Here is a 25,672-nt window from a genome sequence, read left to right as displayed (position 1 = left end):
CCCGGGATACTGGGCTGCCCGGCCAAGGCCATGGTGGTCACGGCAAGGCTGAGCTGCCCAGGTGGGCGGAGGGGCGGCAGCTGGGAATTCAGATTCCCTCTCACACTGGATCTGGGTGACCGACCCCCACAGTCCCTCCCCCAGACTCCTCTCTATCGCGACTCCAGGCTCCGAGTCCCTGGTGGACACGGTGCAGCTGGGCGAGGCCAAGACTGGGTGGTTCTAGGTGCCTCTCTTGTCACCGGGGTTCTGTCCCCCTCTCACCAGACTGGGGCAAAGGGCTCATCCTGGAGAAGTCTGGCCACGGAGCAGGGGACACGCACCGTTTTGTGCCCTCCAAGTTCCCCCAGGAATCCCTCAGGCTGCTCCTTGTATCGTCATTATTTTTGTTATTTCTGAATTGGTACAAAACTGACAGTAATCAGCTCTGGGGAGGAGAGGTAGAAACCCGGCCAGGCAGCCGGAGAAAATGGGGTGGAGTGAGCCAGGGCAAGGAGCCGACCGGGGTCGGGACAAGGACACACAGATCCTGAGGGCCTCCATCTAGAGGTGGGAACACAGGCACCTCTCCCTCCAGCAAGGGGTCCCATAATTCCTTTTCTGGCTCTACCCCTCCCCAGATTAATCAGGAAAATCTGATATTCAAGTGGGCAGAGTCTGGGGCACCAGCCTGGGGTGGGGCGGGGAGACAGAGCCTTCATTCGCACCACCTGGCCCCCCAAACCCCACCCCCAGAACCAGCCTGTCCCCCAGTCTAACGCACCACCCAGAGCTGGAACCTGGCATCATGGAACTAAATCTACCCTTTGGGGGGTTCCGTCTTCACACTCTGTCAAGAAAAAAAGTTTTAACCCAGGGGGCGATCTGGCTTTGGGGTCAGGGAAGGGGTGAGGGGCACCCGGCAGGGACGGACCATCGAGTTAAGGCTGGAAGGTAGGTTTTTGTGTCTCTGGGGGCTGCTGGGTGGGGAGGTCTCCCTGGAGGGGGCACAGCTCAGTTTTCTCCCCTTGACTGATCTGGGACCTCAACCCTCAGACCCGATTGCTGTCGGTCGGGGCCACCCGCATCTCTCTGTCCTGTGCCGGTGGCGCCGACGGGTGACAAGGCGGACCTCACAGCGAAGCCGCCAGGATCTGCAACAAGGGGGTGGATGAAATGCGAGCCCTGTGAATGGAGCTGGGGGCGGGGCGAGGAACCAAGGGGTAGATAAGACCTCGAAGGACCAAGAGACACTTGGGCAGACAGATGGACACAGGAAAGGAATACACGGGAAAATGACAGACACGCTCTCGGAGAACATGGGTGGGGGCCAGCTAAGGCAACACCTCCCCACCCCCACCCCCACCCCCACCCTCCATTTCCAGCGCGCACCCCAATTCCAAAAGGCTGTGGTGCCCCTAGGGGCCGGTCTAGGTACTGCACTAACTACAGCCCTAAAGGAGGCCGTCCCAGGAAGACAGATGCGAGAGAGGGGAGGGCTGGGCAGTTACGGGGTGGCTCCCTCTCTGCCCTCTGCCTCCCACGGGGAGACGCGTGGCTACAGGGGCATTTCAGGCCCGGCACTTGAGAGTTCTCTTCCCGCCACTCGCAGCTCAAGCTCCGCAGCGCCATCAGGAGGCGGCCCAGGCTGTGGCGGCCATAGCCCGCAGGCAGCCTCGGGGCAGGCGGGATGCGCGCTTCACATGATGGCGCAGCGGTTGCGGCGCAGCGCGCCCTGGAAGCGCAGGGCGGCGTGCACGTGTTTGCAGCGGGCGCAGCCAACACTCTTGAGCAGCTCGCTGAACAGCAGCAGGATGTGCCAATTGTACTTGGCCGAGCACTCCACGTAGCCACACTTCCAGGTCTTGCGCACCAGGTGAGACACGTTCCAGCGCGGGATCACACGTCCGCGCTGGAGGTCCCGCTTGTTCCCCACGATGATGATGGGCGTCTCGGAGGTGCCAATCACCCTGGGGAACAAGGTGGGACTCTCAGAACTACACCCGTGTGGCAGCCACTGGACTTTCAATGAGGGCAGGCTGTGCCTAGTCAATAACAGAACTACCATATGTCTGTTCCAGGGACAGGGCGCAGCTGTGGAGGCACATTATACTCTCCGATCTGCACAGCTGATGGGAAAGGTGGGCACTGCTGTCATCCCCATTCTACAGATGGGGAGCCTAAGGCTCACAGCCACTGCCCGAAGTCTTGTTCCCAGAGCTCCTCATCCAACCACTGTACCAGACTAGCCACCCGTGTAAGGGTCCCAAAATGAGTTAACAGCAAAATGTCATGAGTGCGTGTGTGTGTGTGTGTGTGGGGGGGGACTGGAGGCTACTTCATCTGCACCCCCTGCCTGCACTGCACCCTTTTCAGGGGAACTGGCTAGCCCTGGGACATCCACTGAGGTGGTCGTGGACCGTATCCTGGGCCCTCACCTCGTCTCTAGGATCTGCTGGCGGATGGTCTTGACGTATTCAAAACTGTCAAAGCAGCAGATGTCGTAGACCAGGATGTAGGCGTGGACGCTCCGGAGTCCCCTGCAGCAGGCATCGGCCCACTCCTGCAACACCCCCCCCCACCACCATGGGTGCCAAGGTCAGAGCAGCCATGAGGGCTCCCCTGGGCCCCAGCCACCTCCAGCCATAGACCAACAGCACCTTCACCGGCCACTGCACCCAAAGCCTTCTGCACCCACTCCTCCCCAGGAGACCAGGGCCAGTGCAGAGTGGAGCTCAGTGCTGTGGCTTCCCCACCTCGTGCTAGGATAGGGCAGGTCACACGGTCTGACCTCGAGGGCCACTGCATGGTCCTGTGCATATATGGGGCTGAGGCCTGCCTTGTGCCATTTTTTGCCCCCCAACCCATCCATCCATCTTTGTTCAAGTACATTTATAGTGTCTCTAACAACCCAGCCCCAAGCTAGCTACTGAACCTATTGAAGTGGTCTCTAGCTTCTAAGGCTCAGCTCAATGCCGCCTCCTCCACGAAGCCTTCCTTCAAGCAGGGGACTCCTCCCTTCATCTCCTGTGAGCATATCTTGGTTAGGCTGTTGCCACCCCCAGCTCCCCTCTCTGCTGGGAGCTCCTGAGAGGGCCAGAGGCAAGCTGTCCTCATTTTCACGTGCCTCCTCCCCATCCTCACTTAGTGCCTTCCGCTGTGTGGGCTTAGCAAGCTCCTTACTACCCCTGTAACCGGGTGAGCTCTCCATGGTCCTGAACCCAAGCCGGGCCACGCTGGGATCAATGTAACTCCTGCCAGTTAATTCCTGCCCTCTGGGTTGCTACCCAACGACGTGCCCACTCTGTCCGTTCCACCACAGCGTTGAGAAAGAGAAGGCTCAAGCAGAACAGACTGAGGCTGGATGCATCATGGGGGCTGATGCAGAGCAGGGCCCGAGGCCAGCTCCAGGGAGCTAGAGCTTCCTGTGCGCTTATGACAGATTCTCAGGGCGGGGTTGCAGCTCAAGATGAATAGACCCCTGGAAAGGCTGAGTGCACTAAAGAGAAGGTTCCTTAAGAATTAATTAGCTAATTAACTTGCCAGCAGATGGCAATTGCAAGAGCAGTTGAAGGCAGCCAGTATGTGGAAAGGAGGTGGCCTCTGCAGCTGGGGAAGGTGGGGGCCTTCAAGGACAAGGGCAGTCAGGGCCTTCGCTTTTGAGGGGCCAGGGAAACACAAGAAGGAGAGGCAGGCATGTCTCCGGGGCCAGCCTGTGAGTTGGGGCCAAGACCAGGCATGAAGGAGGACTGTAGCTGGTTCTCCAACCCAGAGAGAGGGAGTGAGAAGGAAAAGACTTTGGTGGCGGTGACAAGGTTACGTCTGACTCCAGAAAAGAGCTTCCCAACTCAAACACCTGGGAGCTGGTGCAGTAGATTTCCTCAGGGGGACAATATGGCGTCTTTTCTTTGTGCTGAGTTCTAACTCTGGTGCAGGGGGAAGACACTGAGGATGAATCTAGAACTGTAGGAAACCACTCACTGGCTTCTCAGGCCAGGGAAAACGATTCTGCAGGTCACAGTGGGCTCAGGAGCGCAGGACCTGCACGTGTACATGGCCCCTCCCCCAGCCCACACACGAGTGGAGGATAGCGGGAAGTGGGACGGGTGTGGAAATGGGCGCAGTGGCTCCCACCCTCTTCTGCCAGGAGAGGAAACAGCTGCCAGCCTTCTGGGGTGACAGCTCACCCCTTCCCCAGCATGTCTCCCCCTTGGGGGTGCCTCCAGGCTGCCTCCCTCCCACTTGTCTCTGGAGGCTCCCAAAAGGGAGAGGAGGATGGCTCCTGAATTGCTGGCGTGTCCCTTCACCCTGGTGGAAGGGAGGGGGCAAGAAAGCTCAACTTCCCTTCCAGCTCACTCTGTCAGGGCTCCAGGGTGTTCTGGGTTGGCCCAACAGCCTGTTACACTTTTTTACGTACAACAAAAGACACACTTTTCATCTTCACCAATAGCATTACTGACGTGGATATTTTGAGTATGTCAGCTGTCTCTAGCTAGTGGCTTCTAGTGAGAGAGGCCAGAGGTGCTGCTTAAACATCTTCCAGCACATGAGACAAGCTTGGAGCAAAAGAGCATTGGGCTTAAATGTCAGTAGTACCAAGAAACTTCACAAACCACTTTTTACCACTTTTGATCAGTCACAGCACCTTCTCCATACACTGCACAAATCTTTTTATTTTTATTTTTTGCATTTTGGTTGCATTTTTACTTTTCTTGAACTAATAAAGCAAAATATGCTGAAAATGTTGCATATTTTCTTCCATCTTCAATAGTAAAATGGCTACACAAAAATCCACCAATTTTGATGTTTTTTTTCAATGGACGCTGATAAGGACAGCTGTCACAATACAATCTAACAAAAGTGTTTCAGATGAAATTAAAGACAGCTAAGCCCTACTAGTGCCAACGTATGGCAAAAAAAATGTAATGGGCTTTTTGGCCAACCCAATACAGGATCACCTCGGGGCTGTGTGGAGACAGGGAAGAAGCGATGGAGACTAAGGGCAGCCCCAAAGGACCTCGGATGAGGCAGGTTCAACACCACGCGACTCCAGCTCACCCCTGGGGGGCGCTGCACGCACGCTCTAACTCCAGTGGCCTTCTCTGATGGGAGGAGAGGGGTTGTGGAAGGAGCAACAGAGGCTCAAACCAAGGAAAGAGCGCTCCCCAGGGCTGCTTTTCAACTGGAGTTGGGGAAGAATGTATTTTTATTCTATTTTCAGATGGTGACCAGCAGGACTCTTGGGTTTTATTTTGATCTCTGCTCAGTGTCCCTTACCTGTGCTCTAGGGGTGAGATCTTGGACATCCTGAGGAATCCAACACCCTCAGAAAGAAAAAGGCCAACAACCCAATAGAAGGACGAGCAAAAGGCATTCATGGGTGTCAGAAAAAGAAATTCAAAGGCCATTAAGCATAGGAAAAGATGCTCCACTTCACTCCTAATCAGAGATGCAAAGAAAAACCACACTGAGGCGATCAAATCTCATTCATCAGATTGTCGAAAATCCTGAAGCTTGACAACAGACTGCAGGCAAGGCTTTGGGGAAGCAGCGCTGGCGTGCACCGCACTTCCTAGACTGGGAGGGGACTCTGACACCTTCCCAACTCCAGCTGCATCTGCCCTTTGGTGTCGACCGTGCCCTTCCAGAGACCCGTCCACAACATTCTTGCCCATGCACTAGGCCACCCCATCACAGGATTACTTGAAATAGCTGAAGACTGCAAACAGCCCCTCGTCCAGCAACAGGGGATCGCCATGGAAGGAAGGTGCCCTGCCCCCACCAGGTACTGACCCAGGGAGACCTCGAGGTGACAGTGAAGTGAAAACGCAAGGCGCAGAGGACTTCTGCTTTAGTGTACGAAAGGGAGTGGAAGCGGACTGCGCTCTCTTATTTGTGTAGAGACACTGGAAGAATGAGTCGGAAACCAGAACGAGGACGGCTGGCAGAGAGAGGGGCAAGAAGCAGGGTGAAGAGGGCAGGGGTGGCCTGAGATTTCTCCTTGCACCTTTTCACCAAGTTTGCACTTTTACATCGTGTCTTACCTCTGCCAAACTTGAAATTAAGTTAAAATTAAGGGCACAACACAAAGTGAAAACTGTGCGGAGCTCAACGTGCAGAACGGCAGTGCGATCCGAGCGTCAGGCTGCCTACCCAGACCCTGACCTCATCAGACTTGCTGCTCCCAAGGCGGGGGCCGCAGCGTGTGTGGGTCAGGCGTTTGTGTTTGGTGCTGCTCCCCTGCACCTGGGACGGCAGAAACAGGTGTCCCTGGGGTTGGGCTGAGGCCCTCCGGCCCAGGGCTGCTGAGCAGGGCTGAGCCCACGCCCCTCCCTAGCCACTACGCTGCGTTTGCACAATGACAACTAGCCAACCACAGCCCTGCCTTCCTGTCTCCACCGCTGTGCCCACCCTTCTGAGCAAAGCCTCTGCACACTCGGGTCAGGGCTGCCTTCAGCGGGCAAATGTGTCTCAGAGCTCAGCCTCCCCACACACCCACCCCCTCCCTCTCCAGCCAGAGGCAGAGAGAGGCAAGGAGGACCTGGTCCTTGTAGCCCAGGGAAGGAGCACTGTTGGCCAGTGCCCTGGGGGCGTCTGAAACCACCCCCTGCAGGAAGGGGGCACAGAAGGCCAGTCCTGAGCGCAGGGGCAGAGCATCACTTAAGGCCCTTGGGCAAGAGATCTGTCCCTGAAAACACATCTTCACCAGGTCCTGGCCTTCTCTTCTGCTGTCCCTTCTGCAGACCATTCTACCCCAGTGTCCACTACAGGGACTGGCACACATGATGACCCTCATCAAATATTGGTGAAATTCTCCGGCACGTGAATGGATTCCTGGGACGGATCTAAGCAGAGTGGCCCCCAGGGCAGCCCGGAGCTCTCCAAGCCCCGGGTGGAGGCCTGGCCATGGGCCAGGGGGCGCCGGGAGAGGATTGGAGCTCAGCCTTTCCCCACCCTCCCCTCCCCCACTGCCTCCCCACCTGCCTGCGGGGCCCCGCCTACCTGCAGCGTGTTGACCGGGAAGGCGCTGATGGGCGGGAAGTCCAGGATCTGGAGGTCGTGCACGTGGCCGTTCATGACGACAGCAGGCAGGTAGAGGCGGCGGGCGGTGGTGGGCACGCAGACCTCGCTGAACTCGTTGTACAGGAACTGGCGCACGATGGCACTCTTGCCCACGCCTCGAGCCCCCAGCACGGCCACCCGGTAGGTGGAGACCATGCCTCCCGCCCCGTGCCGCCGCCAAGTCCTCGCCGATGCGTGGGGCTCCCCTGGGCTGCATATTCCAGGGGCTGGGGGCTCAGCCTCCGTCAGTTCCAATCATTGCTGCCCTGCCCGCCCTGGGCCCTCTGCAGGCTCCACCTGGGCTGTGGGGACAAGAGGTGGGCTGGGTGGGCCAGCTTTTTCCGGGGCATTGCTGTGCTTTTCCACCACAGGGCCTTCGCTGCAGCTGTTCCTGCCACTCGGAATGCCTTTCCCTGCCCAGAGCCCCTGTCGTATCTACCAAAATCCTCTCCATCCCCCTCCCCCCCCACACACCTTGCCCTCCACCACAGGAAATCCATCTTTCATGACTTGTATTAGGACCTGACTATGGTCCCGCCGAGGCAGGTTTGGAGCAAAGAGCAAAGAGCGCTACAGCTTAGCTTCCCCACGGAGCCCAGGCCAGGTCTGGTCTCCTCCTCCTCACGGGGGAGGCTGGGCCAGTGCGTCTGAGTAGAGGCCCTCCCGGCATGTCTCAGAGGACGAGTCCATCGTTGGGCAGGACTGCTGACACACTGCAGGAGGTTCTACATCCCCAGCGGCCAGCAGCAGCAGCAGCCTCCGGTCACCATGACGACCCCAGATGCCCCCCTTTCCCAATGCCCCCATGGAGAGCCCCTGCAGTAGATGTGGAGGACACCACTGGTTGCACACTTGCTCTGGTAGCATGTGTGCCCACAGCTTGTCCTCAGGGAATACAAGATGCCTGAGGGCTGGGTACTCCCATCCGGAGAGAAGGCTCAGACGAGTAAGGATGGTACCCAAAGTCACACCACCAGGAATGCCAGCCACTCCTTTCTGCAATGCCACAGGATTTCCCATGTCCTGTCTGGGGATTCTGGCTGGTGAATGCCTACAGGCCAAGGCTGTGACCGACTCCCTGGCAGCCCCCAAGTTCAGAGGGCCTGGCACACAGCAGGTGCGCTGGCGGCCAGGAAAGGGCCGCTACAAGGTTGGACTTGCCATCGCTACAAGGTTGGACCTGCCATCGCTACATTAGCTCCTTGCTTGCTCCATTTCAATGACTTTCGAGCTTGGCTACGGACCCGCCGAGACGTCTCCAGCTGTGCACCAGCAGGTGAATCACCACCTGACCCGAGGCTTGCTCTGCACATGTATTCAACGGGGGGTCAGCAGCCCCAACTTCTGAGATAATCTATGCAAATCTCTTAGCTAGGTGCCTTCTCCTTTTTGGGGGGAGATGGTGACCAGGGAGGCTGGTGTGTATGCCTGAGACTCCCTGTTTGGGGACTGTTCCCAGGAAGGGTGACCCCAGTGCCTGCTAGGTGGGTCCCGGGCAGGTGGGTTTGCTGGAATTCGATAGGGTCATGTTTTCTAGGCCTGTGTGTGTTTCCTGTGTGGACACATGTTCTTTCCATGTGTGTGCGGTGCTCAGTTAGCTGAAAGCACCTCGGCTCGTCCTGGTTCCGAGGGCCGGATCCGCCAGATGTGCGGAAATAGTAAACAAAGGGCAGGGTGTGGAGTGAGACCCGTCAAGGTTGGAGTCCCAGCCCGGCCAGTCACTTCCAGTGTGAACTTGGGCAAGAAGCTTCCCAGGCTGGAGTGAGGCTGTGCAGGTGAAGCCCGGGGCCTGGCTCAGAGCGGGTGTTCAATGAGGAGTGTGTGTACACGGTACTTCCTTCATCGGAGGCTGCTGGGGCCTGCTAGCTGTCCCGAGATGGGCTCCTACCCACCGTTGCCCCATACACTCGTGCGTGCGTGTGTGTGTGTGTGTGTGATTCTTTCCCCTTTGCATTAAAGGTAAAAGCAAGAACCAAAAACCAGAGACTTGGGGAAGTAAACACCACAGAGCAAGCTGAGCTGTCAGCTAAGACGAGGACCTCGATGTCCTTCCTGGCCTGTGCAGTGGCCTTTCTGCAACAGGTGCTTGCAGGCTCCCAAAAGGGGGAAGTACCAGTCCCTCCTCCCCATCCCACCCTCCAGGTCCTCAGGCCCCTCAAGCCTCCCCAGACACTGTCAGCGTGACAGAGAGCCTCAGCCAGGCTAATTACATAACCGGCACAAGCAGGTGGGGAGGGGGACACCCTAGGGGGGGAAGAGAGGCCAAGGGACCCAGAGTCCTTCGCCTCTTTCTGGGTGTGGCAACTTGGAGGTATCCAGGACGTTCCCTAACTGCATGTTCTCGTGGACACCACACTTCCTGCCCAGAAAGCAGTCCCCTTGGGGGAACAGCAAGGGAATACATGCGGGGCTCGGTGCAAGAGCCAGGGAAGGGTGCAGGAGAGGCCCCTGTGCCGGGAGTCTCCTGGAACTCACCAGGCCCAAGTGTGGCCCTGTCCCTGACTCAGAGGTGACTGGTGCCCCCTCCCTCTTCCCGGGCGTCCGTCCTGGGTCTAAGTGTCTATTACTCCGTCATCCCCAGCAGGGCGGAGGTGAAAGGGGGCTGCCCAGAGAAGCAGGGCCCAGCCCCTGAGCGCTCCCTCCCCAAGGCCTGCGCTCTGCAGTGAGTCTGCAGACAGCGTCCGCTGCAAGAGGCTGGGGACGCACACAGGGGCCAAAGCCGGTCCCTTCCCCTCCGCCTGGACACCTGAGTCTCTGGCCCGGACTGAGGACCGGGCCTTTTTTGTCCCGATGGGCCGAGTCACACGTCTGCCTGCTGTTTGTCCCCACCACGTTCATTTAGGAATGGGTGGGTGGGGGCTTCGAAGGATGCTGGGCTCCCCATGACCTGATTGGTAGGAGTTGGGGGGGGGGATGCCAGAGCCCAGCCTGCTCTCCGCCTCCAGCACCTTGCAAGAACCCCCAACCCCCAGCTCCAGCTCTCACGTGGTCGCTCCGCACCGCTTCCCTGCCTACCCACCGGCCCCCTCCTCCGTCCTCGCCCGGGCACCAGTCGCCCCGGTCGTTCCCCGCTCACCTACCCCAGCACCACGGCGCCCCCTGCCCGACCCAGCCCGGCACCACCCGCGTCGCCCTCCTCCCGCCGCTTACCCGGGGCTGTCCTAGCTGCCCCTAGCCCTGGCCGGCGCTCCCCCCGGGCTCCGGCGCTGCGCCCTGGCTCCCCGGCCCGGGGGGAGAGGGGAGGGGGCGCCCCGGCTGCGCAGTGGGGGCGGGCTCCGAGGCGGGCGTGGGGACAGTGCAGGCGCCAAGCGGGTAGGTACCTCCAGCCCTGCTCTCCCTGCGGAGCGCGCCGCCCTCGAGCACTGGAAGGAGCCGGGTGCGGGGGGGAGCAGGACGGGCGGGGTGGGGCGGGGCGCGCGGGGTGGGGGGGGGCGGGGGGGGCGGGTGCTCGCGTTCCGCTGGGTCCCTGAGACTGACACATTTCCTTCGGCGACCCTAGACGAATTCTTCTTTAACCCCTAGATGCAACCTTCACCCCCTGACCCTCCCTGAGATATTTGCAGCTCTAACCTGGAGGGGTGGGGGACAGGGACCGAAGAGGCCCTAGTGCCTCTCGCTTCACCCCGGGCCAGGGCAGTTCATGGCAAAGCTGGTGACCTCCGCAGCCCTAAACACGACCACTACCTTCTCCTCTCCGGCCTGGGAGACACCAGGGGCTCTGGGCAGAATCACTCACGTATTTCTTCTACAACAATAGTTCCAGCACAACCCATTATCAGTAGCTAGTATTTTACGAGCATCTGCTATGTGCCAGACAGCGTGCTCCCAGCTTTGCCTGTCCCCTCCAATTTCATCCTTGCAATTCTGTGAGGTCCAGTCTCTTCCCCCCGTTTTACAGAGGAGATAGCTGAGGCCGAGAGAGACTAAGTAACGTGACTCCCTGAAGTGCACGATGTGCGACACAAAGGCTGGGAGTCCCTAGCTGGGCAACCGCTGAACGTGGGACAGGTGCTCCCAGTCCAACGAGGTGACCAGGCGTGGCCTGAGGCGTGGACAGGGGCTGTGTGCTCCGCCAAGGTTCCGGGGGAGGGCAGAGGGCGTGGCAAGGTGGGGCACTGTGGGAGAGGGGGACTCGCAGGTGAGGGTGAGTCCAGGAGCTGACCTGGCCCAGGGCGCAGGACCATGGTGAGTGACTGGAGGCTGAGGGGCTGGCTGGGGCCAGGTCACAGAGGCCTTGACTTTGGGGTGAGTTTGGATGGAGCCTGTGCGGGACAGAAAAGGCATCCAGAGGTTTGAACAGGGCGGCAGCTGGTCGCGGCTGTAGTGCTGTAGCTGCCCGCAGGGCTGGGAGGAAGACATTCGGGAAGGTGCTTTGCCTCTGGGTCCAGCACCCCTCACTGTGACTTTGTTATTTGAGGGCCACAGCTTCCACATGGACCCCAGTTTTCTCCTCCCTTTGGGCTCTGCACTGTGGGCAACTTCCAATTGCTTCCTGTTCTCTCCTGCCGGGACAGAAAAGCACACTGGCCCTGAGCCAGGGTTCAGAAGCAGACAGATCCGAACTTAAATCGTGACCTTACCACTTCCTGCGGACCCAAGGCGACTAACTGGGACTCCCCCAACTCCAACTGCCTCGTTTGTAACAGGGAGGTCTCCACTGCCAAAAAAGCTGCCGTGTGCACAGCCCCGAATACTGTGCCTGGCGTGTTGGAAGTTTCAATGGGTGGCCTTTAGTTTTCTCTTTTAGAGCCACGTGGCCATTCATAGAGGAGCTTGAACACCACCTGGGGAAAGTTTCCGGTTGTTCTGGGTGGGCTCCCAAGAGGTTAGGGTGTGGGTATGAGGAGAAAGCTCAGGGCAGCACCTAAAAGCAAACGCAGGGCAGAGGACACAGCTTTCCCCTGGAGTGCTACTTCTGTGTGTATGTGTGTGTAGATTCACTGCCCCACGGGACCACAGTGGCCACCCAGTGCCTCCTCATCTGACTCACCCTCCAGGGCACTATCTATCTCTCCAGTGTATCTGAAAGTCTCTAATCCTCACTCTCCCAAGGACCCTAGGCTTTACTGCTACTCCCCGGGGGCCATGACCCTCCATTCCGGTTCTATTTCAGGCCAAGTGGAGTACAAATGAGAGACTACACAATGCTCACACTCATGCCCGGGGGTGGGGGGGTGGGGCAGGCTTCTCCAAAGCTTCTTAGTTATATGAGGGGAGCACAGAGCCACGGGTTCATTACAGAACCTCCTACTGGCCTCCAGTGGTAGGTCATTTGAAACATTACTTACATATTAAAAAAAAACCATCAGCCCCCGCTGGTGTGGCTCAGTGGACTGAGTGCCGACCTGCGAACCAAAGGGTCGCTGGTTCGATTCCTAGTCAGGGCACATGCCTGGGTTGCGGGCCATGTCCCCAGGAGGGGCCACCCAAGAGGCAACCACACACTGATGTTTCTCTTCCTCTTTCTCCCTCCTCTCCCCTCTAAATCTTAAAAACACATCATATTAACATAATATACTATTTGCCTGACTATGGCATCTGGTTTGCTGAGAGTCACTTCCGGCGAAGAACGTGCGCCAGCCAGGGGCCTGCTCATTCCCCCCTCGGTCCTTGGGATTACCCCGAGAGGCGTTGTCCCTGGGTCTGTCTGACCTTAATCATGCCTCCAGTGGCTGTGGTTCAGCCGAGGACACCAGACAGCTGAGGCACAAGCTCAGGTTTCCTGGGAGGCCCGTGGGCCCACCGGAGGCATCTGAGGCCCAGACACAGTGGGACAGGTAAGACAAAGCCAAGCCTGCCTGCCCTGCCCCTGTTGTGTCCCGCTGAGGACCCGCTGGCTCCCAGAGGCTGTGTCCTGGAGCCTTTGACCGTCAAGTGGAGACAGAACGAAAGCAAGGGAGGCAGAGCCAGAGGCTGGGTCTGAACGCCTTCCTCCAACACCACCCTGGTGGGCCCAGGGGAGGAGTGGAGTCCCCTCAGTGCCGGAGCACTGGGGCAATCCTGTCTCCAAAGGGCACTTCTGGAAATGAAGTCCCTCTGCATCTCACGATCCTCTCTGAGTGAGCTCTGCCCTTGCTGCCAGCACCCTGGATGGCGGGGCAAAAGCTAACTGAGAAACTGAGATGGCAGGTTTGGAAACTTTTCAAGAAACATCCGTGTTTCTGGTAACATGCATGGGGGCTGGCTGGGATTCCAGGGTTAGTGTTCAGGAGATGGAAATGGGTAACCGCGGGGGAGGTGTCATCCCTCCCAAGCACCACACCAGGTATTAAAATAAACAGGCTCTTGCCTCCTGGAGCTGGGGGTGGCAGGGAAAAGAAATCTGGGTCCCAGCAACATCAGAAAAAGCATCCGTGCATGAGGTGGGAGTAGGAAGGCTCCAACCTGGGAGTCCTCGGCTGTGTTTGGGCCTCAGGACCACAGTGCAGCCTCCCTGGGGGCAGAGAAGGATCACGCAGTCTCAGGTGGAAGTCTGGAGTCCCTGGGCCCCGCTTCTGGGGAGTGGACACACCGCTGCCTTGGGGGCTGAGCAGGGTTGGCCGCTGGCTGAGCGCAGAGCAGGGCCTGTACGGGAACCTTCAGTGGAATGAAGGGGCAGCTGCAGGGCGAGGGGTGCGGAAGTTGCGGCTCTACTGCACCTTTCACAGAAAATGAAGACGATGCCTGCACGGGGGCCCGGCGTCCCGGTCGGCTGCAGCGGCGGCCCAGACCACCGAAGAGGTTGGGGGTTCAATCCCTGGTGGGAGTCCCTAAGGGAAACCACCGACTGATGGTTTTCTATCACATGTTCCTCTTTCCCCTCCTCTCTAAAATCAGTGATCACATCTTCGTGTGAGGATTAAAAAAAAAAAGATAATGCTCAATTCACAGATGGTGAGGTATCTTGAGCATAAAAGTGCGTTTACCGCCTTCAACCCCACAAAACTGTGGGCATCGCTGTGGAAGTGGAAGTAGACCAATCCCACTGGCGGTGGAGAGCCTCAGCCTCACCGAGCATCAGAAGCGGGGCCTTGCAGAGTGCAGACCCCCAAGCCCACCCCAGCCTGGCAAACAGAGTCATCGGCCTTTTCCCAGGGCTCTCGGGCGACACGTCAACCTTCACCGAGCACCTCTGCTCCAAAGGAGTCTCTTGGCTTCATTGACACTTAGCTGGTGAGCCAACTGGATCTCAGTAAGGCCCACCCTGCTTCAGAGCTTTGACCCTGAACCTCAAAACACTGCTCCTTCCCAAGTGTCATTCCCAGCACGGTTGGGGCTAACTGCTCCCAGCAGGATGGCCACCCAGAAAACACCTGGCCACCAAGGCAGCTCCTTCGTCACGTCTGGGTCCTGGGCACTCAGGGCAGTTCCTGTCCCGAGTACCACATGCTAAGACTGTCTGCCTCCACCAACTCGACCAGCGGAGGGGCGCAGAAACCCCTCCAAGGGCATCTCGGCACTGGATTCCCCAGCCTCTTCCCTCTCCTCTGGGGGGGGGGGGGCGGGCCTGCGGGAGATTTCAGAGGCTGTCACTCATGGATTGCTGGGGTGGGGCCTGTATCTTGACAACACCTGGGCCACAGGCAGCAGGCACACACAGGCAGGCGGCCCGAACTGCCTGGGAAGCCTGCCTGCAAGTAGCGTCACTTCTGCTCACTTGGGAACTGGCAGGCCTGAGTCTGGCCTGAGGCCCTTTCGTACAGTGAGGGATCAGTGGCACATCCTGGTAACAGGAAACGGGGAGCCTTCTCCCCGGGGAACACCTGCCAGGGAAGGCAGCCTGGCCCCCCTCACCCCCCCAACCCCCTGCCTAAGGCAACGGCCTGTGGTGGGGATGGTGGTGCGGGCTTGCTCGGTTCAAGAGGCCTCTGGATTCTTCCTCGGGCCGACCCTAATCTCACCCTGGGAGGGCTGGGGTGCCAGAATAAACGTCTCGGTAATGTGGTTATCGGTGCCCCACCCCCGTGTTTCAACCCAGAGTCGGTCTGAGAACAAAGTACACGCACCACAAACCTTGCTTTGTATGAATGAAGAGTTTATTGAGGAAGACACAAGGTCAAGCTCCCCCAACCCCGGCCCTCCCCTGGAACAGACCCCAACAACAAAGGAATGGAACGCATTCTCCATGACATTGACCTTCCCCTCCCCGTTTCTCTCCAGAGCCCCAAGCTCCACCACAGACTCACGGGACTGGCACTCGGGACTCTGACCAGCAAGAGTTCCGGGTGTGCGTGTGCTTCCCTGGCCCTTCACATGGGCCCCCCTGACGCAACAAAGACCTGCTAGGCAGCCTCCCCACCCGGGAGCAGAGGGGGCCTCCCCGAGAATCAGAGTTCGGCATTAGCTCTGCCTGGTCTGCTGAGAAAGGTAGTTGTTACCCATCACGGCTGGGGGCGCTGAGAGAAGCTTCATTCAGGGCAGAGGGACATCTCGTGGTACAAAACTGCGTTCTGCCTGCGCACCTGACACACACCCTTCTGCAACCAGAGTGTGCTTTAAGGTGAGACGCTGCATTCGTGGTGCGAACCGCCACGCTCGCATCCAACGGCCTCTCTGAGTCCCCAAGCAGGAGCCTCCCCAACAGGCTTTTCCGCCCCCCACCCTCCCGGCCTCCCACGGGGTCCTGCACCACCTCCTGTCCTCCTGGGCCCTGTGGTGTGGCGACATAGTTCCGGGATGTAGTTCCTCTCCCTCACCCCCCTAATCCTGCCCCCGGAGAGTCTCCAGGTTTAGGAAGTTGCTCTGGAGGCCCTGCCCGGTGCCCTGCAGTGGCGAGACGGGGGCCACTCCGACACAGCAGGGCTGGGCAGCCCCCACTCGTTTCTGCGCTTGCTCCCCCAGGACCCTCTCTGGTGAGACCTTTGGACCCAGAGGTGCCTACAGCCGGAGTGGGGCTGCCGAGAGGCAGCCTTGGTCGTGGGCCCAGCACACTGGGCGCCAGGCCACAGGACAAGTGCCCACAGATGGACTGGCCAGCACCGTGCGACAGGTCGCTGCTCCGGGAACCAGGCGTTCGCTGACCAATCACACCCAACCTGTTAAGCGAGGGGATTACACATCTCCCTGTCTTCTGAGAAACGACAAGAACTTCTCACTTTCTGGGACGGTCTCAGTTGCTTGGGAGCCTACAGGACACGAGCGACAGCAGACCAGACCAGAGAGTGGCAGTGACAGAGGGGTCTGGGACGCCGCGGAGCCCACCCCACCTCTGCACCCGCCCCGGTGGCCTAGAGAACCACGGCGCCAGGGCCACCGGGGAAACATCAGCTGCTCCTTCATTCCGGCACCGGAGGTACCTTCCAGGGACTGAAAAGACACTCTGCCGCCACCTGATGCCACGAACGCCGGGCCCAAGTCAGTGTGGGGTGTGAGGACAGCCGTGCAGGAGCCGCGGGGGGCGAGGGAAAGGCATGGAGGGGAAAGGAACAGACGCCGCTGCAGGGAAAAGGCTGGTGGGGGTTCAGGGGACCCAGCCCCTTGTCCCTGCTGGGCCCCTGGTGGAACACCCTTCTGCCTTTTACCCATTTCCTTTTTTTTTTAGAAAAACAGAGTTGGATAAGTTATTATTTAAAGTTTTTTTTAGATTTGAATTGAACAAGACGATTAACTAAACACAGGGCAGAGGGGTTGGGGAAAGGCATTTTGGTCCCTGTTCCCCAGCTCTCCTCAGAACCCTTCATAGGCCCTGGCTGGTGTGGCTTGGTAGATTGAGCCTGTGAACCACAGGGTCGCTGGTTCGATTCCTAGTCAGGGCACATGCCTGTATTGCAGGCCAGATCCCCAGTGGGGGCATACAAAAGACAACCACACACTGATGTTTCCATCTCCTTCTCTCTCCCTTCTAAAAAATTAAATAAAATCTTAAAAAAAATTCTTCATAGTGTCATTAATAGGTCAGATTCGGGGAAAGGAACGCAGTAAGTTCTAATTTCTCTCAGCCTTGGTAGGGGCAGGTCCTATTCCTGTGCCCAGAACAGCATTCAAGGAAGACCACCATGCCTGACTGAGGAGCGATCGGATGAGATGATAACACAGGGCAGGGCAATCACAAGAAAAAAGTTTGGAGAGAGAGAAAAGAGTGAAAATCCAAATGGCTGGGGACAAGGCCGCTGCAGACACACTCTGACAGGGCGGGCAGGTGGCCATGCCTCTCTGGGCCTGCCCGACGGCCTGCCGCTCCCACACTCACGGGCGGTGGCCACACTGTGTCCTCCGTTTCCCACAGGCACAAAAATACAGAATGATAAAAGTGCAGATTATGTTTCAGCGACACTTATCCTTACTTTAATATTTTTTGTCTTTTTCTGCTTTTGAAATGAGCTCTCAATTACAAATATCAAACTACACTCAAAGCGCCAGCCGCTAGTGCGGCAGGGGAGCCCACAGGTCAGGACAGGCGGCGGCGGCAGGTGGCGAGAGGCGGGGAGCGACCGGCGCAGGGTCAACAGTCGTTCACGGGGAGCTACCACTACCCAGCAGGCGTGCCCTAACTTAGCACAGGTTACACTAGTCACTACCGTGGAGGGCGGCGCCCGGTGTGTCTGGGTTCAGACTCGACACGACGACGACACACTTTCTTCCAGTTAAGGGTTCTTGGCTGGCGCCGGTCGCGGGCGGCCGGAGGGCGCCGGGCCGTCAGTTTTTCAGAATGCTGTCGTAGACCTGGTAGATGTACTGCGAGACCTCAGGGGCTCTGCACTTCAGCGACAGCTGTGGGCGGGAAAGGGAGCAGAGAGGTGATCAGGGAGACCGGCAGGAACTGGAAAGGTGGCCCAACCCTCAGTTCAAGAAAAGCTCTTTCCCACGCAGTGGGAGGAGCCTCTCACGGAGCAGTCAAGCCGAGAGGCAATCAGACCCCGCAGCAGACACCGCGGGCTTGGGCTTCACTGTGCCCAACTCGAGTCACGCCGTGTCCCCACCTACACTCCGTGGGTCTGCGAGGCTGGGAAGCGCTCCCTACTGAAAACACCGCGGGCTCTGGCTTCGCCAGGAGTCAGAGGGATCCCTCTCAGACAAAAAAGCGAGGGCCAAACCCTTCTCTCACCGGGGGCCATTCCACTGGCCCGCCCTCGGTTCCCAGTCTGACAAGGGTGGTGGCCGCAGAGCCGACACAGGAGGACACACAATCCGGTAAAACAAACTGCGGGCCAGGCGGGTCCCGGGCACTAGTTCTTTCTGCGTTACAGCGAGGGGCGCACACTGTCGTGGAGGAGAGCAAGGACCGCCACGGGGGCATTTCCTTAAAAACTGGGTGGCAGCTCCTGCCAACAGCTTCGCCTGTTACGTTCCGTCTCTTTGCGAGGGTGAAGCAGAGAATGCCGATGCCGCTCCACCACCACCGCTTCTAGTTCAGTAACAACGATCACATTAAAATTAAAGTATTAAAAAGAGTTCAACGTCGCCCACAGATTTTTACTTCACCGGTCAACCAGCACAAACTTAACCCCAGCTCTGAACTCAAATGCATTAGATCAGGCAAAGCATTAACAAGGCAACGGTGGAAGGACGCAAACTGAACGCAGAACCAGAAGAACACTTTGCATTTGGTTTCTGCGTTGCTGACATCACTGCTCGTACCTGTTACAGTAGACCATCCGCGGTTGTCTTAAAGAATTATGTCACCACGAGGCTTCAGATCATTCTGCCTCTTCGTTTTGTTTTTAGAGACTCAGGATGAATGAACATAGTACAAAAGGTGAGAGTATGTTTGGCAAAAACGTGAAGATGATCCTGGTCAACCCTGAACTTACTGAAAAAGTAAAAACAAACCTCACACCCTCAGAACCCCAGGCGACGCCCCGCCTGCACTGCCCGCGGCGCAGGGCGCGGTGTGGGCCCGGTGTGAGCGCAGCCGCCCTGGGCAGGACGCGCCCGCAGGTGCGGCCAATTTTGAGCAGTTTCTTCAGGTGAGAATCAAAGGGAACGGAAAAGCTGCGAATCTCTCGGATGGAGGAGTTGAGACCATTGAAAGAAGCAAGAGCAAGATCAGTGTAACTTTTTTCTTTTTCTTCAAAATCAAAGCAAAAGTTTACTCAGAAAGTCCCAGAGGCAGAGGAGATGAGCCCACTGGGCTCCGTGGGCTCAGAAACAAGTTACGGGGGCAGAAAAGACCTGCCCAAAGGGGAAGGCGCCAAGGTCACGGTAACTCCTGAGGTGCCTTTTCCCGAAAGGTATTAGAAATATCTCACCAAAAAACACCCGAAGAATCATCCGCGTGACTGGTGGGGGCGGCTGCTACCAGCAAAGAGAACCATGAATTGCGTTACTTGCAGGTCGACCAGGATGAAGAAGAGGAGAAATATGAGGACCGAAACTTATCTGGCACATTTTTTTAGGAGTTCTTGGATAGAATTTGGGAACAAAAAATTCTTAAAAGTGCAATTAAAAAATGCAAAAGACAAAGAGAAGAACATCACAAGAGGCTCTATTCACAGCTTTATAGACTATAAAGAATCTATAGAATCTTCACAGCTCTGTACGCAGCTTTCACATTCGGTCTCTAAGGCATTTCTCTCTAAAATCATTCATCAGGAAGACACTTCCGATAAATAGAAACAGTAACAACTCATTTAAGACTGTAAATACGGACCGAAAAGAGCTCCCTGCTTTGGTCCAAGTTGCAGCTTACAGGCATCCCCTTGACTTCCGAACTCCCTGCAGAGGCAGTTCCGCACCATCTCCCCGACAACTCCCCCACCCCCAACCCAGACTCTCCAAGGTCAACGTTGTGGAAGATTCTCCTGGGACAGTATGTGGGTTTAGAGAAGGAGGAGGAGGAGGAGAGGCAGCTAAAAAAAGAAAGAACAGACTAACTGCGCTGACTCCCAGACTAAAGAGGGGGTAGGTCCTCTCTCCCAAGATACTGCCCAGTATTTCTTCACGTTTTTGTAACAATACTTGAAGTCCTACCAGGTGGAGATGCATTTTTTGGTTCCTGACTAGTAAGGAAATGCTGTCAACAAAAGCCAAGCTTGGGCCTTGAGAAAAAGATTTTCCTAAACTCTGAAGTAAAAAGAAACATACATATGAAGAACAAAGGAGCGAAATAATCTGACTTACAAATATCTAAGGAAAAAACAAAACTTACCAGGGTTTTAACACTTGAACTGTGACACATTTTTTAAAATTTTTAATTAATTTATGTATTTTGAGAGAGAGAGAAAGGGAGAGAGAACACTGATTTGCTGTTCCGCTTACTGATGCGTTCATTGGTTGATTCTCATACGTGTCCTGATCAGGACTAAACTCACACAACCTTCGCATTATCAGGACAACGCTCTCATCAACTGAGCTACCTGGCCAGGGTGACAAACCGTGACACATCTTCAACAACAACCACTCAGGAACGTCACCCATCCAGACCCCCTGAGGGAAGAGCTGCCTCCTGCCCGGGGAAGCCAAGGGCCCCCACACCCACTTCCAGTTTCCAGTCTGGGACGCACACTTCTTCACCTAGCACGAGTCGCCTTTCCAGACGAGATGCAGCTGCTCAGAGAGATGGGGCCTCATCCTTCCAGGATAAACATACCTTCTATTATATATACACCTGTGTGTGAGTAACGTATGTGTATGTAATAGAATGCTTATCCTATGTATTAGAGTATATGTTAAGTCCTCACCCAAGAATATGTTTATTGATTTTAGAGAGATGATGGACGAGAGAGAGAGAAACATTGATCAGTTGTATCAAATCCAAAACCTAGGTGTGTGCCTGATCGGGAATCGAACCCACAGCCTTTTGGTGTACGGGACAATGCTCCAACCAACTGCGCCACCTGGCCAGGGCTTTTCATACCTTCTTAGAGAAACACAGTAAGGACGGGGTGGGGTAAGTCATTTTCCACTGTCTCTTAAAGAGATGAGGGACCACCAGTCCCCGTGTGCCCTCACCGGCCCAGACCCCTTCTTCCGTCACACCCAGCTGAGGCCGGATCACCACGACGGGTGTTCAGGGCGATGGAGGGAAATGGATCTGAATGCTGCTGAAGTCTGGAGCAGTATTTCGGGGAATGGGTTAGGTCCATGTCCGACTGTAACGGAAAATTTAGATGGTTCTGTGGGCAGTAAGAACCAGTCACCAGATGGAGAGAAAACAGGAAAGGGGGCAAGGAAATATAAGCAAATTTACTATATACAAAGTCAGGAGAGGAAGGGAGGTGGCTGACAGGATCCCACGGGAATGGTTCCCACTTCTCCACGTGAATCTGCAACTGCTGCACAATAAAAACTTTACAAACATACAGGGGTAGAAAAGTGTTCTGTGCACATACACAACAAATACTGTGCGCAGTACTGTGCACTCAACAACCAGAGTGATACAAAGACTGGTGAAACCACTAAGGCCTATAGTTTTGTTAATACCATTTTAACAAGACCAATTTCCTGTTTGAAAACACGTAAGATGCTAGCAACGGGGAAATGGGGTGAGATGCATGGGAATGCTACGCATCACTAAAAAAACGCTCTGCAAGTCTAATTATCGCAAATGAAGAAGCTATAGCTTTAAAAAAAATTTAACAAACTTTAACAAAATTTAACAAAATCCCCAAACTTATGTTTTGAACTGTGATGCCAAGAGAGTCTTCTCAAAATTTCCACTATCCTTATAACGAATTAAAAGAACACAGTAGGAGTTGTCAAGAAATACCTGAACCCTAAGCATGATCCACCTCCCGACAAATCACACGGCCCCGAACAAGCCACCGACTGTCCTCAGCCCTGGTCCCCTCACCTGCAGACTAGGGGTAACCACGCTGCTGTAACCTGAGACCCAAGACTGCACACAGAAAAAGGACAGCCAAGAACAAAACAAAAACACAGGGACAGGTGGTGGTGGGGTGGAGGGGGCTGTTCAGTTTCTGGGGGAAGCGTGAGGCTCCCCAGCTCACAGATGCTTGGACAAAAATACAGCTTGACGGGACCCAGCAGCTCACACACACTCACCTAGGTTCTTCAGGGGAGGGGGCACACTGGGGAATTTCAGCTCTGGGTGGTGTGATTCCCCTGATGTATGCTCATGAAAACAGACCTGGCTGTTACAATTATGGAAGGGGATCACACTTTGATCAGCTAAATGACTAAAAAGCTTCCTTAATCTACTGGCTATTCGGCTTCTTCAGAATTACTCAGTATTGAATCAGTATCTGTCGCTTTCCTGTCTCCTCCTCCCAACCAGCCTCCAAAAACTCCAGACACAGCAAGAGAATATCCCCCCCGCCCAGGTGGTTTGTCCCTTACACTTCACAAAATGCCGATGGCAAGGCACATCCTGTTGGGAGTTCACACCTGACACGAGCAAACCGATACCACGCGGCTGGGCACACGTCTTACTGCTTAACAAGGCCGTTTGCTCCCATCTTAAAAATACGGCCGAAGGTACACTCCAGCCCATTGCAGCCCTGAAGGACGCTCTCCAACCACAGCTCCCTGCGGGCTGCCGAAGGTGCGCTCCGAGTCTCTCGTCTTCGCTTTCACAACAGGCATTCAGGAGGAAAGATGCTGCAGAAGGCCTCAGGTGTCCATGCCTCTGCTACCTTAGGACATGAAGGCCAAGGGCAGGAAAGAAGCCCTCCTTAAAGTGAGCTGTGGAAACAGCCTGTGAGCAGCCTGTCACGGCACCACAGGCACAGAGAGGCGAGCAAAGTACTAACCGACACCGAGAAAGTCGCCAAGTTCTGCGAGCGACTGTGCATCCCGGAGGGAGTCTGAGGCACTCCGTGTGGCCAGAGGCACCGTGCCCACTGGACGGGGCAGCAGCCGCAGAGAGGCCTTCCAAAGAGGCCACCCAGGACTTCTACCCTGATTGCTTGCTTGGACACCGAACTTGGGCCTTGAGAAAAAGATTTTCTGAGGTACATCCTCCAGGTCCTCCCAGGCCGCCAAGAAAACACAAGGGCTCTCACCTCCCTCCCCGAGCCCATCTCACCCGCTCTGAGAAAGCCTCACCGTGTAATTGGGGTTTCCTGGCTGGATGCGCAGCTCAGCCAAGATCCAAATGCCATTGGTGAGCTTCAGCGACTGGTACAGCATGTCCTGCCCCTCCACATTCCTCTTGGCAATAGTGTAAACGTTGTTGTTCTGCAACTTGCTGGAAACAGTGTCTAGAAACAGATTCGAAATATCACACAAATGCTTCCTCTTTTCCGCCATACCAGTGGCCACGTGGGCTGCAGTTCTGACACTGCCGTTCCACGCACATCCTTCAAGAAGCCCTTCTCCCCACAGCAAAGGGCGAGGAAGAGGCTCCCAAAGCGCTCGCCTGTCACACCCCACAGCAGAAAGCAGAGGGGGGTGTACAGCCGGCGTAAGCACCGCCATGATGCCTGAGGAGGGCGTGGCAGCCGAAGGAGCCAGCGATCTCAAACCGGGTGCTGGACAGTAGAGGACGCTCTGAAGAGGACAGAGGCGGAGTGGGTGCACGTGGGGGGGGCCCGCAGGGACACGCAGGCTGACAGTCCGCTCCCTGGCACTACCGCCGGGGTGGGGAGACGGCAGAGCGGCAGAAACCCCGCAAGTCAAACTTATTCCCTGGGATGTTTAAGATTTTTATTTTTAAAGCAGGCAAGTGATTACTAAAGCCTGTATGGAACACCATGTCTTCAAATTAATCACAAAAGGCCAACACAGCACAAAGACGGCCACTACGAGGCCCTGTCACCCCAGGGGCTGCTGCTGCTATAGCGGAGGCCTTCTGTCACCAATCCAGGTAGGACAGGTTGTGTGTAGGGCCTTCCTTGAGACCCTAGCACCAAAGAGACGTGACATTCTAGAGTCAGAGGTCACTTCTCTCTCCTGGTGGTCCTCCTGCTAATGAGACGCTGAAGCACCGAGGAGGAGGAGGAGGAGGAGGAGGAGCAGGAGGAGGAGCAGGAGGAGAACCCTTACCCGGGAGGACGAGCACTGCTGCCGTGCGGACAGGGCCCCATGTTCACTTCCAGTGAGAAGTCACACGGCTCAGGCCAACCCCAGGAACTAATCCTCCCCACGGAAACACCAGCCGCAGTCTGCTGTGCTCTCTAGGAAGAGGGTGTCCTCTCCCCGCACGTCACGGGGACCCAGAGGATGTCACCGAGAGGCTTTCCGGGGTGCCTGGGACACAGCGGGCCCCCGCTGTCAGTGCCTGTGAGCGAGCCTCTGACGAGGGTGTGGCAGACGCCGAGGTGGACGCAGCGCCACAGGCACTAAAAACCATCTCCTTGGATTCTGGAGGAAGTTCCTGCCCTGACATCTTTCTCCCACGTTCACACCAGCGAGAGCTCAGAGGAGGTGGCACTGAGGTCCACCCGTTCAACATCTGCGCTACGCTAGGTCGCCACCTAACTTTCCGTCTTTTGATTCCAAAGGTCTGCACTGGTAATAAACTAGCAGCGTAGCTACAATTCAAACCGGCTCTCCCCAGGGAGACAAAAGGCACATCCTGTGGTGTGACACTGGGGCTCGCAGGCCGGCACTCACGTCACCGGGCCGTGGAAGGGGGCCTCGGGGTGCTGTTCACTCGCCCCTGAGGGGTCGGGCAGCTCTGGTCGTCACCTGGGTTCTCAGGATGAAGGGCTCCTGCAGCCCAGACTAGGTTATCAGGCCACGTTGCCGGCTGGAGTCTGGCTAACACCTTTCCCCGCCTTTTTATTGAATTTTTCAGGATGATGCTGGCTAATACAATCTTATAGGTTTCAGGTGCACGGTTCTGCAACACATCAACAACACACTGTGCTGTGTGTTCACCACCCCAGTCCAGGCTCCTCAGTACCGTTCGACAGGACTGTCTTCAACACATGGGGGCTGCTTCAGGTCATAAAGCCACGCCCTGCTGTCCAGGCTCCTGCCCACTTGTAGAAAGTGCAAGGCCCGCGGCGGGAGCCTTTACTGAAAAGCCCTCGCTGCACCGGCGCAGACACGTCCGGACACATCTATGGCCAGGCCCAGCCTCCTAAAGGCCCCTCAGGCCTGACTGTCAGAGATGACAGGCACCGCGAGTACCGCCATCACGCCCACCTTTCTAGTGAGACCGGGTTGACCAGTGAGGCTTGGGAAGAGTTTCTTCTTCAGAAAGAAACGGAGGAGCAGAAGCAAAAGCTCAGTTCCGGGTTGCTGAGTCCTGTAAGCCTGCAACTTCCCACTGCCCTCGGAGCGCTCCTGCCGCCTGGCAAACATCTACTCTGGCACCGAAAGCCACTTCAAGGGCTGGTGCTGCCGTGATTAGGGCAGATCAGCAGGAAGGGAGGGTGTTTTTAGCTCTCGGCTAGACACAGGGTGTTGAATCAGAGGCACTGAACCTGGGAATGTTCGTGTTAACAGAGCCTTCGAGAATGGAAGGAAATGTAAAGGCCAGGGCACCCCACATCTTGGGGCAAAGGCGGGGAAAGGGGTTAGCTGCAGGAAGCGGTCTTGCAAGGTTAGCTGTGAAAACGCCTAACCTTGCTCCGGCTCCGGGGGAGCACGGAGCAGAGGTTCTTCCGCTGCCCCATGGACTGTGCAACCACAGAGCTGAGTCCCATCGAAAAATCCAGGCCTTGGTACTTGGAGCACCCGCGGTGGGGAGAAATGGCATGAAGCCACAGCCAAACTGATCAAAACAATCTTCCCTGAAAAACTGTTCACGCCACCTGGGAGGATACAGCCCCACTGGGAGAACGGCCAGACACTCTGACAAGGT

General features: G+C 56.6%; 2 protein-coding genes across 3 annotated transcripts in view; both read right to left on the bottom strand.

The window, feature by feature from the left end:
* Positions 1 to 874: 874 nt before the first annotated feature.
* Positions 875 to 10,370, bottom strand: RASL10B (RAS like family 10 member B). Its single transcript, XM_037066847.1, has 4 exons — positions 10,192 to 10,370; positions 6,982 to 7,343; positions 2,418 to 2,542; positions 875 to 1,949 (listed from the first exon to the last, which is right to left on the bottom strand). The coding sequence occupies exons 2-4, from the start codon at positions 7,195 to 7,197 to the stop codon at positions 1,679 to 1,681; spliced, it is 612 nt and encodes a 203-aa protein (XP_036922742.1). The 5' UTR covers positions 7,198 to 7,343; positions 10,192 to 10,370; the 3' UTR covers positions 875 to 1,678.
* Positions 10,371 to 17,276: 6,906 nt separating this feature from the next.
* The window catches only part of AP2B1 (adaptor related protein complex 2 subunit beta 1), a 100,935-nt gene continuing 92,539 nt past the window's right edge, over positions 17,277 to 25,672 (bottom strand). For both annotated transcript variants that reach the window (XM_037066817.1, XM_037066827.1), the window contains 2 exons: positions 22,966 to 23,120; positions 17,277 to 17,730 (listed from right to left, as the gene is read on the bottom strand). In XM_037066817.1, coding sequence (XP_036922712.1) covers positions 17,656 to 17,730; positions 22,966 to 23,120 — 230 coding nt within the window. In that variant the 3' untranslated portion in view covers positions 17,277 to 17,655. The remainder of the gene's footprint in view (positions 17,731 to 22,965; positions 23,121 to 25,672) is intronic.

This window comes from Sturnira hondurensis, unplaced genomic scaffold (genome assembly GCF_014824575.4).
Source record: "Sturnira hondurensis isolate 20B ecotype Veracruz unplaced genomic scaffold, ASM1482457v3 Scaffold0001221, whole genome shotgun sequence".
In the NCBI taxonomy this organism is placed as follows: Eukaryota; Metazoa; Chordata; class Mammalia; order Chiroptera; family Phyllostomidae; genus Sturnira; species Sturnira hondurensis.
Note: the sequence above shows the minus strand (reverse complement) of the source record. Positions and strands in the feature narration are given on the sequence as shown.

Coding starts and splice junctions, on each gene's coding strand:
- RASL10B (XM_037066847.1), bottom strand. CDS start 7,197: ATGGTCTCCACCTACCGGGTGGCCGTGCTGGGGGCTCGAGGCGTGGGC. Junction 2,543..6,981: donor TCCCGGTCAACACGCTGCAG/GTAGGCGGGGCC, acceptor GGGGTGTTGCAG/GAGTGGGCCGATGCCTGCTG. Junction 1,950..2,417: donor CAGCAGATCCTAGAGACGAG/GTGAGGGCCCAG, acceptor CTTGTTCCCCAG/GGTGATTGGCACCTCCGAGA.